This window comes from Numida meleagris, chromosome 19 (genome assembly GCF_002078875.1).
Source record: "Numida meleagris isolate 19003 breed g44 Domestic line chromosome 19, NumMel1.0, whole genome shotgun sequence".
Lineage (NCBI taxonomy): Eukaryota > Metazoa > Chordata > Aves > Galliformes > Numididae > Numida > Numida meleagris.
Genome location: NC_034427.1, coordinates 12,443,998 through 12,458,356, shown reverse-complemented (window position 1 = coordinate 12,458,356; position 14,359 = coordinate 12,443,998). Strand labels below are relative to the sequence as shown.

Sequence of the window (14,359 nt, the reverse complement as noted above, 5' to 3'; positions counted from 1 at the left end):
AATCCAACAGGGAGAATAAATTCAAAGTAAATGAGAAGGTTGAAACGTGGTCATCGCGTCAGTTTCAAGCAATCATCACAGCATCGCACTGTCAAAGAATCAGCATTCAGAAGAAGTGCTCTGAGAAGTTAAAAGCCAAGTACCCCAAAACTGAAGCACGCGTAACCATTAGCTGCTTAGGAAATCCCTGGCAAACACGCATCTAAGAACAAAGATACATCTGTGAACAAAGCGCTTAAGGAACACGTTTTGCAAAACCTTAAATGGCGCTTCTATCCTAGAATATAGGCATTTGCAAGTCGTTTTGCCAGTAACCAGTTGTAATTTCAGTACAGTGTTTGTTTTCAAGTACTTGAAAGCACCTACTCTTGTGTAATGGACTAGAAACAGTCACTGCCAACTTCACCCTGTCTGCAGAAATCACTGTTCTTTTTTCCTCCTCCCTGAAGCTGGAAAAATGAAGCACAGATTGAAAGGAAAGAAAAAAAAAAAGAATATTTTCTCTAAATTCTTCCACTTCCAACATATGGTTTAGTTTCAGTTTCCTCCAAGCCAGAGCAATATGCGTTACAGGAGACAAGATGATGAATGCTTAATTTCGGGCTCAGTGGAAACAAACAACTTTCTCTAGAAGCACATGCTTTGTTTCAAAGTGACATTTGTTAAAAGCCCCAGTGTCCATATTATGTCCCATCCCTGCAGGTCAGCTGTCCTGGCTGACTCAGCACAAGGCCGGGCAGGAAGGCAGGCTGCTGCCCTTAACCCTTGTCACTCCGGGCACACCACCAACTCCAGGTTCCCCCTGTACCTCTTCTAAACCACAAGCAAGGCTGACTACGAACTTAACATTTAGAAGCTTTTGTTGGCTGAGAAGGGGATTAACACAGCAGCTGCTTAAAAATGAACCCAAGGAGCATTTACCACCGGGCGCACACAGACAGAAGGGTTCCTGATGCAGACATGCCAGAAGCCATCACACCCAGATGCTCAGCACAGGCCTTGCTCCACTCTGCTGCTGAGGCTGCAAAGACACAGAGCCTGCACTCACAAGCTGCCCATGCAAAAAGAAAGAGCTCGTTACTGCTCCGAGGAGGATTCCCACCTGCTTCTGGATATCAGTAGGTTTACATCTTAGCACCATCATTTACCTTTAACAAAGTATTGACTGAGGTTAGAGCTGTTTACATTTCCATGTTGAAGTTAAGTGGCTAAATCCACATTTAGACTTGTAACAAAAGAGGCACATCACTTCACTGACCTACATCACTTCACTGACTTACAGGTGCCCAGCATTCCCAAAACCTTTACAGCTGAGACAAGGCATTGCCACAGCCTTTCCAAACCAACCACACCACAAACTCCAGAGATCCTAAAACCAGGCAGGCTCACTAAGGGCCAGTGCCTCCTTAGGAGACCATAAGAGTCCCCATGAAAGACTGAACACACACACCGGTTCAAAAGACACCAAACCACCCAGCCCATCTGCTCCAGCTGGGAACAGACCCCTCCTACCTGAGCGCTCTCTGCAGCTGACCCCCTCCCAGCTGCCATGCTACCTTTATATTCTTACCCAATCCCTCTCAAAGAGAGTTTAGCTCCTTTACTGCCACCAGCTGGGCCTGCCCACCCCCTGGCAGCAGTTAACCCTTGCTAGGTCTCTGCAGGACCTGTGTGTCCCACCATGGCAGCTGACTATGGGAGACAAGGCCCAGTTTCCCTCGGAAGCTTACCAGCAGGATGGATGGGAGGTTACAGAGCGCGAGAGGGGACCCCAAAATGTTTTTCAAGTGCAGTGGTTATACTGATAAAAGCCTTAGTATGGATTTAGTGACACTGGAATTAAATTTACACAGCTCATATTTCTGATGGAGTCCTCTGCCAGCACAGCTGTAAAAACAGCCACCAAAATGCTTCCGTGCCCAGCACCGCTGCGTTCCCTGGGTACGTGGAATTGTTTTACAGCATTTAACAGGTTCTGCTTCATGGCTGGGAATTCAAATATGTGTACAGACATTTTGTGCTGATAAGCAGGAGCTAAGAACATTGTCTAGGACTGATTACTGAATTTATTAAGGATGCTTCTTAATTAGTGCTGCAGATGTTGAAGTGGTTACCGTCTCCACCTCCTTGCCCTCCTGTTCTTACGGCCCTGGTCGGGCAGGACAACCTTTCAGTCATCTCAGGTGACACGTGGGGATTTTGATTTGTGCTAAGTTAAGTACTAAAGGCTGTGAAGTAGCTGAAGAGCTACCACAGGTCAACTCCTGTGTGTCTCCAGCAAGAATTACCACGCTTTAGGAACTCTGCAGGTGTCTGTTCACCCAGATGTTTTTCTGATGCGCACTCACGTGTAACAAGGCATCACCTCCAGAGTGATGGTGATAAGCACTTACGTTCATATATTCACTAGAAGTAGTGTAAGCTATGCAGAGACAGGAATCCGTGGTGTCCTGTACAGGGGCTGGGTGAGGAGGCTTTGAGAAGGAGCAGACATAGGACTGGCAGCAGGCAGCGGGACACATGCAAGCTGGAACACAGACCCAGCACAGTGGCAGTGATGGCAGCGCTGCCTGCTGCCCCTTCAGCCCCCACTCCCCCCAGCTCACACAGGTGGAACAGCTGCTGCCCAAATCCCCCGCATTCTTCCAAACCCTCACTTCATGTCCTGCAGGGAGGTGTTGCAGAGGGCCCTGACAGAGGTGCTCAGTGCCAATCTGCCTGCAGAGGAGTTGGGGCAGCGCTGCTTTGGTTTGGGACGAAGGAGGGACAGGAAGCTTTCCATTTCCACCAGGCAGTGGACGCTCTCAGTTCTGTTCTCTCACATACCCACTCTATGACCTCGTGGAGGAGCAGGTTGGTTGATAATTGCATGCTTTTCCAGTCATGCGAATCAGTGATTAAAAACATAAATAAAACAAATGCTTCAGAGGCAAGCTCCACTGCACAAGGAAAGTTTTGCACAAGCAATTCTTTTCCTCCAATCATGGCAGCCACTGCCAGATCTCAAAAGCTTCCAAGAGAAAGATTCCAGCGATGACAGTGCCTCAACATACTGGGATGCTTCAGTTTCATTTACTCAAGTAATGAACTTTGGTTTACACCAGTAAAGTGCTTCTGCAACTGATGAGAAATGGCTGGCATAAAAGAAAACCAAAAGTGAAAACTCTGGACCTTAATCCTCACTTCCCTCCTATTTTCCGGACAACTCTAATGAAGAGCTCACAAACATCCTTAGTGTCTCTGAAGTACTGCAAAAAAAGATGAGACTGCAGAATTCTAATCACGTTTTACGTGTCCTAATGATCGTGTTGAGGGTCTGTGTTTATTGTTCTCCATGCACTGCAATGGTGGTAAAGGATTGCACCGCTCTGTGTCAACGTGAAGGGGCAGCGTCAAGTGCTGCATCACCTGATTACAGGGGGATGTGATAAGGAAGGAATTTGGACTTCGTACCTTTCCGGTTGAAAAGCAAATTGTGAATGCTTCCTCTGCAGGATTAAGAAAAGGCAAAGAATGTTGATAAGGGATTTATTTTTCTTCAAAGCTTTTGATAATTTGTTTTCAAAAAATAATGCAGTCTTGAAGGAATCTGTACGGTTCTTCAGCCTCTGTCAAGGCGGGTGCAGAATTTCCTGTTTTTGTATTCTCAGAACTGCTAAACTGCTGAAGTTGCCAGAAAAGACTTGGGTGTGTTATCCAGAAGAGGTGGAGCCTATAGCAAATCCAGCTTCTTCACCGATATTCTCAGATGAGTATAAAGAAATTACAGCTATCCCATCTCTGTGCTCACAAGTGGGGTCAGTCCCCACAGCCACAACTCCTCTGTGCTCTAACCCTGTGTGTATTTCTTGCCACGCTATCCTTTCTCAATATGAAACTACAGATTTTGTTGCATACCACCCCCCAGCCAGCTGTAAATGCTTACACACAGAAGAGTACGAAGGTAGGCATAATGCTGTAAGCACAAGGTGCAGGGCTAGCAATGTGACACACAGCCAAATACACCCACCCCGGCAGCAGCTCTGTCCATCCCCTGGCTGGACCCTGCTCTCAGTGTGAGCACACCTCGCTGGTTATCTCTAAAGCACGGTCTCATCATTATGGGGCAGCACACTGCTCCTGCTCCTTGCTGGAGAGCTGCTCCAGCTCCGTACCTGGCTGAGGTGGGATCCAGGCCTGGCATGGCCAACAGCTAGAAAGTACAGGGGTGAGGAGCTCCCAAGGGCATTTCTCTCATTGCAAACCTTCTCCTTGGAAACACAATTCAGCAAGCGGTTTCAGTAGACTGGCAACCCAACAGGAACCTCAGAGGATGTACTGCGCAGGAACTAGACCATCATTATGATATTTTTGGGAATATAAGCACAGCTAAGACAAAGCTATGACAACATGGAAACCATAGGAAGTAATGTACCATGAAACTCAGTGTCCCAGGAATCCGCATTCTGTCTCGTGCTCGGATGGGCTCCCAGGCAGTGAGCAGCCCGGCACGTGGGCAGCGGGGCTGTGGGGCACAGGGAGGGTGAGAGGCTCAAGGGCTGTCCTGGCGCTGGGCCTGTAGAGCCACAGGGGCTCCTCAGAGCCTCCAGCCCTGCTGCCATGCTCAGGACAGGCTTGGAAGGGGTGGTTTGTTTTTGTTGGTTTTTTTTTTTTTTTGCGAGAGGTTGTAGGTGATGCTTACACCAAACAAGTACTAGCCGCTGAAGTGCAGTTACCTATTTTGTGTGTCCTGGTAATTAGCGGCTGGTTATGCACACAGTTAATGGGTGGAGTGTTTAAGATCGGATGTTACATGGTTCTGTGCAGGCTGTGTGCTGTACGAGTCAGTGCAGGGAGCTTAGCCGGGAATTATCTGTAGAACCCATCTTGAAGCGTAATGAAGTTAGACATCTGGACAGGCTCCAGAGAAGAGCAGCTGAGCTCTGATGTACTTTCAAAGGAGATCATTTGCTTTTGGGTTATGAAAACCCGCAGCACCCAGGCTGCTGAGACAGTGCTCATCTCTGTGTGCTTGGGCCAAGCATGGCCCAACCCTGGCTCATCTCTGCACTGCACATGGGAGGGGAAGCAAGGGGTAAGTGCCTGTCCACTGGAGAGAAGAGCTTGGTACACAAAAAGCGGCATTTAAGATCCATTCCCTGGGTTATTTATATACTCCTGAGATTGCATTTTGTCGTTAAAATTCTTCTGTGCATGCATATCTGAAGCAGTCTGATCTGCCTCAATTCCCCTCATACATCTTATGCACAAAACCAGAGCTGTTCGATGACAACACAGCCTAAATGCAGTGCCTTGCTTTGGCCGCTCTTCCCCTTTGTCTTGGATCGCAGTCCTTTCCAAAGCTTTGATTTCCAAACGACTCGTTAAGCTTTACCGGGCCTGAACACAACAGCTGTACTTTCATGTTTCTTATACAGCGTGTGGAATGCGGAAGCTCAGCTTCACTGGGGATGCATCTCCTAAGACCTTTCTTCCTCCTGGGGCTCCGTGCGCTGCTTTATAAGAAGGCTGACTTGCTTCTTCAAAGCTCGCCTTTTCCTGTGGTCAGAGAGGAATCAAACAAAACGGGGAATTTCTCTGCGGGAGGCAGTGCCAGCAGAACCCTTATTCCATCTGCAATAATAGCTCCGTGGCACAGGGGCACCCGCAGCCAAACTTGCTGTTTTTCTTGTTTTTCTGCCAAGAGGATTTCCTGATTCCTGCAGTCAGCCCCACCGCCAAGTGATAGGGTCAGATCACACGCTCACCACTCCTCACTGCCTCGGGAAGACAGAATGGCACTCAGTGCAGTTCTGCTCCTGAAGCACAGACCAGCGAAGAGTTATCTCAGATAGAAGGCCTGATCTATCCATAATATAATAATATCTATCCTATCTGTAATACAATAATAATAATATGGGGCCCATAATACAATTAATTAGCCTGCTTTTTTTTCATTTAAAAATAGATTAAATGCTATTCTAATACAGATGCAATTACAAGGGGCATGAAGTCACCATTACAGCATGATAGTTTATGCTCTTCTTCTGATGGCATTCGCTATGCTGACATCTAGCACTTTCATGCACACATGTAACCATGGTGGTTGTCACATCACGGCTTTGCATTCACTGATTTAATTAAAACTGTGTGCTCCTGTGGTGTAGACAAAGCCTAAAATAATTTTTTTTTTGTTGCAGTGTTGGATATAACAATCCCAGTTCTTCCCTCTTGGTGCTATAAGCGGAGACCCACGGGAGTCCCAGGTCCTACGCAGCGGTGGAAGTACATTGTTATGAATCAGGTTTGAAATCTGTAAGCAGTCTCTGTTAAGTGATATCACTCTATGTTAAAAGCCCATGGAGCCAGGGAGGAGATCTCAAGGTGCCAGTATAACTGAAAGATCTTTTGTCTCTGTTCTCTATGCGGAGAAACACTGGCAAGTTTTGATGGTCTGCAGCAAGCCCACAGGCCTGCAGGGGTGACTGCAAAAATACTGTCTGCCTCCAGTGATTCCTATCAAGAAAAATGGCTCTTTTACCTCGGCCTCCTTTGGCTAGCTCCTAGTTAGAAATGTAGCTCCACAAATTTGTCAGAATTCGCACTCGGTTGCCTGCAGTAATCCTTTCTCAAATAACGACAGCCCTTCACTTCACAGGCAGGACTTCAGTGTGTTGATTTATACCTCACGGTCACATCAATCATCCGAAAACAGCAACGTAAATAATAAATTTTGTCTTCAGATTAAAGCAGCTTTTTCTCCTTGGAAGGATTAGTATTTATTTATTTAATCGTAAGGAGCTAATAACGTACAGTACCGCATCTTTCAGACACAAGTGTGCCTTAAAACATCAGGCTTAAGCTTCCTTGTTTGGGTGAGCCCAGGGCTGAATAAACCACTGACACCTCGGTTTTCTGTAAAATTTATTAACCGCAGTTATTACAGGAGCCTCGTGAAGCAGGGAGCTGCCTGGACAGCTTTGATTTTATTAGGATTAATTACAAGTACGAATATAAACAAATATCGGAAAGAGCTAAGTATTTTTTCCTATCATCTGCCAAACATTAGGAGCAGGATTGGAGGTGCAGCCTGGAGTTAGGCAGCGCGGGGACGCGGCTGCCCCCGTGTGTTCCCATTAGAACCTCAAAGAGTTTAAATTCGTTATCCCGCCTCCCCAAGACAGAAGTTGCCCCAATCACGTAAAGCCTTTGCATTTTAGCTTTTTAATTTACATTAATAACCGAGACGAAGCGTCACTTTAGAACCGCTCATTCTATTGTACTGCAGAGTTCTTGCTAATTTCAGCGCTATATAAACCCACAGAAAGTGACCTGGTTGTTTTTTTACATTTCAGTATAACATTTATCAAAGGAGATTTTCTTTTCCTGGCTAATTTAAAGCTCTCTAAAGCTGAGGATTTGTTGCTCATACCTTGCTGCACAAACTGCATTCCTTTGTCACGTGCATTTTTTCTATTTTTTCTATTATTTCTATTTTTTCATTTCATATTTATTTAATTCACTGCCACTTTCTTACCTTACATACCCTACCTTCTACAGACTAAAAATCATCCACATGACCTTTCTTTAAATAGGATACTACACATTCTTGATGATCTTTACAGTTTCTTTCTAACATCTAAAGAACAAACCCTGCAAATGATATACCTTACATGATACACCAGTGTTGGCTTGAGCCTCGGGCATTTGATGACAGCCACGTAAAGGAAAATAATGAATCATCCCTGCTGCAGGTGAGCTCTCAGGGAGCTGCCCATCCTCCCACAGCCAAGTGCATTCATTACTTGGATTTCCCAGCAGGTAGGATAGACACTGGATCAGTTTGCACTTCAGCATCAGACATCCTTTTGGAACCCTGTGGATTAAGATACAGAAATCTATAAATATATATATTTTTTGAGTGTTTCAGAACAGTTAAGTCAAGAATTACATGTTAGAGCTTTGCTAGCAGACATCATCCACTCATTCTTGCTCCTTGCTTTTCTTCATTTACCCTTAGTTTAGGTAACTATATGAACACCACCCGCATCGTGGCAGTCCCAGAATGCTACAGCCTGCGATTTTGGCTAAATGGTTATTTTAATATAATTTTAATACTATTTTCCCAATCAGCATAAAAAGCGATTGTGCTTAGGAAGTGGACTAACATACCAGAGCCGTGTTGCTGCTTACTTTCAGTATTACAGTTTTGGCAAATTCTCACTAAAATATCTCTGGCCTAAATGGTTCATTGAAGCCATGCTGGGAGCCCCTCAAGCACGATTCACAGCGCATTATAGCCAGCCTCGGTCTGCTCTAAGTTAAAGGAGCATTAAATAATTTTATGCATGACAGATATTTGACAATGTTAGAGTGATAAAGCTTTTCTACATGACATATACAATTCCAGGTCTGGAACCAGTTCAACACTAATCCAGTTTTGGATGAGGAAGTGCACAGATCTAGCTTTACCAAGTACATTTTTGGCCAGTAATTAAATAGAAACTTAGCTCTAATTTAAGATACCCTGACCCGATTTTGCTGGCCTTGAAGCCATTGAAACTCGAGAACACAGCACCAAAATGGATCCACAAATACAACGAGATCACTGTGAACAGTGCGTATGGATGCCAGCCCTGTTTGTAGCCCCATGCCTAAATCATTACAGGCTAAGCAGGAAAACACAGTGACAGTGCTAAATGGGGCTGTGTGCTTTCCCTGCAATACCAACTGTGCAGAATCGTGTATGAATTGTCCTTTTGCACAGCATGCTTCACACTGGGAACTTGACTCATCACTTCAAGACACCATGGGACTATTCTGCGTCAAATGGAGAGAGAGAGACCTCAACTTCCTCATTCCTTTCAGAGAAATAAGATCAGTGTTTTTTTTTATAGTGATTAGACTTCACCGCACTGATATCCCTTCAACTTTTCACCCTTGAAAATCTAAGTATAAAAAAGAGCAGACAGCAATGGTAATGGACTGAAAACATCCCCTGCCTGAACGTAACTACAGTCCTGTGCTGGGGTGGGTGGGTGCAACACTGCTGCTTGCAGTGGATTTGTTCTAGTTACATCATTTGGAAGATGCTAAAACAGAATGATTTTATTTTTTTGTCACTTACATGCAGCAACAAAAAAAAGATACTTAAAAAATCTACAGGCTCTAATGTCTGTCACACAATGCCAAATATCATCCTACATTTGTCCAGCAACCCTAAAAACCTGCAGAACAGTTTGACTTCCTCCCCTACAAGAGTCACCTTGAGTCTGTCAGCTGTAGCTATTCTGGCCAATATGGGAAGAGAATAAAACGCTTCAATGCTGATCTCCAAAGCAAGATGATACCGTTTGCCATCCTTCCTGTAAATGATGCAGACTGGGTGGAGGAAGGAGTAGGGGAGGTAAAGCTCATTTCAGATAATCCCCGTTTTGACTCATTTAGCACATTTGCAGAAGTGTCTCACGTTGTTTGCCAATACTAGTCTCCCTGCTGCACCCATTTTCAAGGTGATTGCTGAGTAAAGCAGGAAGCTGCGAGGGAGACGGCTGATGATTCTTGTTAAACTGGAATTTCCAAGCATGATGTAAAATAAAGAACTTTGATCCTGCCCTTTTAATGGCCAAATTCCAGCTCTGCCATCAGATTCAGAAGCAGAGGTACTACTGCCCGTGTCTTGCTCTCAATTACTCTGCATGGCCCTTTTCAGTGCAGGGAAAGTTGTCTGTGTTCGTGACAGCTTGGCTGGAACACGCTTTGGGCAGAGCACCTCGAAGTGCACACACAGGAATGTCAGCGTTGGAGGTTTTTTTTGTTCAGGAGAAGTTCATGCCAGATCAGAATAGGTCAGAACATTTCCTGTGTGCTAAGCACTCCCAGCTTCTGACAACATCACTATGAGTTATTCCAGCTCAGAAAACAACGTAATTATTTGTTCTTTTATTACCAAATCTAATTTTTCTAATTCTCACTGAATACCTTTGTATTTCATATAGCTTAGAAATTCATTTCTTGTGCCATAAGAACAGATACTAGACCTTATGATCTGTGCCAAAATCACACAGCCAGGCCATAATATTGTTTGCCTGCATAAGTGGCTTCATTTGTATTAAGAATTTTAGTATTTTTCAGCCCAACTAGGAGCAGATGTTTGAACTGAAGCGTCTCCATCAGCTGCATTCCTGGGCTATGACATCCTCTCGCTCTGTGCCCCTTCCCAGAAGAATCAATGGATTGAGGAGAAAGTGCTGTCAAAATAGCTGCGATCGAAATAGCTCGCCAGAGCTCAGGAGGAGCTCCGTGGGCACGGGCTATGCGAGCAAGTGAGGCCTCCCAGGTCTCTTGTTCAGTGTGTCCTGCTTCTGTTTTATCAGCACAAAGCTTAGCGTTTTTCCTGAGTTGTTACCGGAGTTCTGTGCTGTTATCTTGCAAAGAAATTTCTGGCATTGGTTTGTGTCTGATCTAATAATTCTTAGATTAATGATTCTTCCTTCCTGGGACTTCGTTTGATCACGTAGGAGATGCATGGCTTATTTTTTCAAAGCATTGCAGAACTAGGTTCCTTTGGTGTGGGTCATCCTGGTGGTGCTAAAGAAATGGTAGTTGTTTCTGGTGGGATATTGTCCATGCACAGAACTTCTTCCTCCCACCCACACCTCATTTTCAAATACACAATGAACTCACCACATTGGCTATATTGTTATTTAAAAAACAATTAAAAAATAGTGTTATCTCTGGTTAATGGCAGAGGGAAGTCAGAGAAATGCTACCCTCCATAACTGCAAAAGAAGACGGGCTGGCTCCGCAGCCAAGCAGCCCGGCATAGCGCTCGAGCAAGCAGAAATATCTCAGCAAACATTTCCACTTCCTCTACGTTTGTTCTGCATATTTTTTTCCCCCTTGAATGGCATTTTTTTTACCTCTGCACAACCTCCTCACTTGATCAAAAAGCCTTTTTTTTCCTTCCCCTTGAATCACAGCTACCTTTCCCACACCTCTGAATCTTTCATGACCTTGCACTTAAAAGCACGTTGCCTCACTAGCTTACAGTTCCCAATATCTCTCTTTCTGGAATAAGTCTAAATTTGTATCTATTGTTAAACTCTACACAATTTTTTTGGATACAGAGTCTATGAACATCGCTAAGCAAAGCACAGTTGGCAACGCAAAACCCTTCCTCACACATTCAGGAAAAGTCATGACAAAGGAGAGCTGGCAGTACCTCATTCCAACAAGTAACCAGACTAGGAATAAAAACCAAATCTCAGTATCTCCATATAATAAACAACAGGGGTGGTTAACATTTACCCCATTTCCAGATAACCTACACCAGAAAAAGAGCTCTGTTAGTGTCATTTAAGGGGTGTGAAAGACAGGACTCCTGCTTTCACTGCTGGGAGGAAGTTGCCAATATACGTACCAGGACTCCACACCCACACACATGCTTCTGAGCGTGGATCAGGTGTTGTGCACCAGGGAAATATCAGACACAAATTTGGAGACAAAAGGAGGTGAGGAAATTGAAGCACATGTGCATGTAAACATGCGTGCTTGCTAACTTCAGTCAGCTAGTATAGCACACGTCCTGGCTTTTTCACACTGTGCCAAGAAGAAAGACTTCTCCTTTTGACTTCACTGGGACCCAAAATGAATGAAGCCAGTGCAAATTAGCAGATAACTCCAGGTGAGCTCCAAGATTTCCTTGCTCCCATTAAAAATACAGTGAAATCCCAGGGATTCTTCACAGACCAGGATTTTACCCTGAACTGTGCAGGGGGCAGGGGGGAAATGCAGAAAACATAAGTGGCTGAAACTGTCCTACCGCCAATCAATATTGCCAAGAGACAGTCTTCTTTTGTTCTTAATCTCCCTACTAATATTTAATTATTTTGGTAATGCAAATAGCCTTTTCTGGGATATGGAGTAATTCAGTGAAATGCGTGCAAATTAAACACTTCTTATGATGTGGAAAAACATCTGCCTCAGAATGAGTCACACAGGTCTGCACGGCAGCCTGACTGTATAACCCCACGTCCTAACGGGGCTCATTTTCAGACCCGTGCCACCACTGCACTCTGTATTGCTTGACATTTCTTTCAGACCTGGAGGGTTGCTTGGCTGCCTTTTTCTTTTGTGACACTCTTAGAAGCAGAGCAGGGAGGAAGGAAAAAAAAACTGACCATCTCTCAAGAGGAACCAGATTCACTAGGAATCATGGCAGGTCATGTTGTTCAATCTGTTCACATTCTTTGCACCACTCGAACTTCGTGATGAAGCTCAGGTTACAAGTTTTCCAGAGGATGCTAAGAGTGATCCCATAGCTCTAGATTCATTATTATTGTAGCAATGTGAGGAAAGATGCAAAACGCTTCCTTCCGAATGATTTATCAAAAGTAATGGAAACCTGCACTCTTGCAGAGAGGCTCCAGAGGCAGTTCCAGGTCTAACCTGCACCGTGAATGCAAACAGGAGGTAAGAAATCCATGTATTTAGTGCTCTGAGGAAGTATTTGTTGCATGAGTAATAGCAAGCCTTACAGAAACACAAATTTTTAGTGTCCTGAAGTCTTTCATATCTACATTTAAGGTTTCAGTGAAGGGGGGCACATCAATTTTACAGTACACTTTGACAAAGAGAAAGAAAAAAAATACCATGTGTAATTTTTCATTTGCTAGTCTGTGGTTGATTACTAATTCTCGGAGCTTATCTTGTGACATCTGTGCTGGTTTCCAACCAGCAAGAGGAATGCCTTGATTTTCTCCTGGAGTTTGGTCCACTGCTCCTTGCAGGGATGCACCAGCTGCTCCGGATCAGCAGCTGAACTATCGCTGTGGAGGCAGCTTGCCTTGGCAAACTGACACCACCCTCACTTTTCCTTCATGTATACACCGTAATTTGTAGGTGGTTCAGCACCTGCTACAGGAGCAGTTGAGTCATCCCCATGGCCAAGGCACGAACCCATGAAGCAGGGGTGTGGGAGCAATTATGGCTGTCCCACAGTGCATTGTACCTGCCTGTAAAACACTGCCCTGAGGCTCAAGTTTTCTTGCCTTTGACCAATACATTGCATTTTAGCTCTAGTCCTGCAAGCTGCTTACAAAATTACACTCCTGACATTGGAGCAACTGTGCATCACAGCACAAATCTCACCGAGTTAACAGCTTGCAGGTTGGGAGTTAAAATTAGTTAAGAGATAACTTGAAAAGATAGGATCAACATAACGTACAAGGCCTTTAAAAAACCCTCCAAATGACTGCCTCTTCTCCATCCTCTTGAAGGAGGTGGGTTCCTTGGCAGCGTCCCCTCCGCTCTGGATGGAGTCGGTCTCTGCTGTGTGCTGCTCCCTGTAGTCTGGCTGCTCTCTGGCTTCCTGCTTGCTGCCCTTCTGCTTGCTCAGCTCCACGGGTGACTTCTTCTCTTTGGAACTCTCCTTGCTCTTTTGGCCCACTGGTTCACTTTCAGCTGTGGCAAGTGGCCTCTCTGTGGAGTTTAATGTCTAAAGCAGTTTCAAACAATGGTTATTTTCAGTGGGAAAAGTAAACATTTTGGAAAGCGATCCACAAGTATGTTTAAACATGAAAGGCCACCTGGCAGGGAGAAATCCTGCTATCCAACAGGTGTCCACTTCCAGAGTTCCAGAGTGACTCCTGCAGCCTTGACTCAGGGAAGTGAGTACTCCCAGGGAGCTGACTGACCTGAGCAAAGGTGGCAGGATCAGGCCAACACTGCCCAGACTTCCCGACAGGTATGTCAATGCTCCAGCTGCATTAGGAGTCAGGGAAACACACCCAGATGCTCAGAGCATCTCTACAAAACTGCAACACTGAACCAAAAAATAAAAACAGGGCGTAGCTACGGAAGACCACACAGAAAATTCTACCCACAAGTACAGAAGAAGAGATGGTAAATATTCCAAAGATAACAATGTCAGCATGCTTCTTGACAGTGAAGGCAAAGATTCTGAAACTCAGAAAAGTACACGATGTGCTTGAAGTTGATAGGAAAATATATAGATCTGGCAAAAAAAAAAATGGCAAGAGAATGAAACTCACTATTTGCATGACTAGATATGTTTTTTCTTATGCAAAAAATATTGCCTTATTTACTAAAATATTAATGAAAATATTGTGATAATCAAACACATGAATTTGCCATGTTGAAAAGCTGGAAATCTTACATCTGCACAGCTCAGAGCTTAATGATATGTCACTTTTTCAGCTTTGGGGCTTTTACTGTTACTCTTTTAATGGCTGATGTTCTTCAAAAGACCTGGAGTTGTGTGCTTACAGGACAAGCTTAGCTTTCATTTAAAACAAGTGCATTTTTGTTCATCATGGCTTCAGAGAAAAACCTGAAAGCAGAAACTCTAGAGAAATAG

The 14,359-nt window shown here is 44.6% G+C and overlaps 1 protein-coding gene across 9 annotated transcripts in view; it reads right to left on the bottom strand.

The window, feature by feature from the left end:
• BCAS1 (breast carcinoma amplified sequence 1) overlaps window positions 6,889-14,359 on the bottom strand; it is a 46,134-nt gene continuing 38,663 nt past the window's right edge. For 8 of the 9 annotated variants that reach the window (XM_021416584.1, XM_021416580.1, XM_021416583.1 and 5 more), the window contains 2 exons: window positions 13,208-13,477; window positions 6,889-7,855 (listed from right to left, as the gene is read on the bottom strand). In XM_021416584.1, the coding sequence (XP_021272259.1) occupies window positions 7,781-7,855; window positions 13,208-13,477 (345 nt within the window). In that variant the 3' untranslated portion in view covers window positions 6,889-7,780. The remainder of the gene's footprint in view (window positions 7,856-13,207; window positions 13,478-14,359) is intronic. The other variant, XM_021416589.1, reaches the window with a different exon arrangement.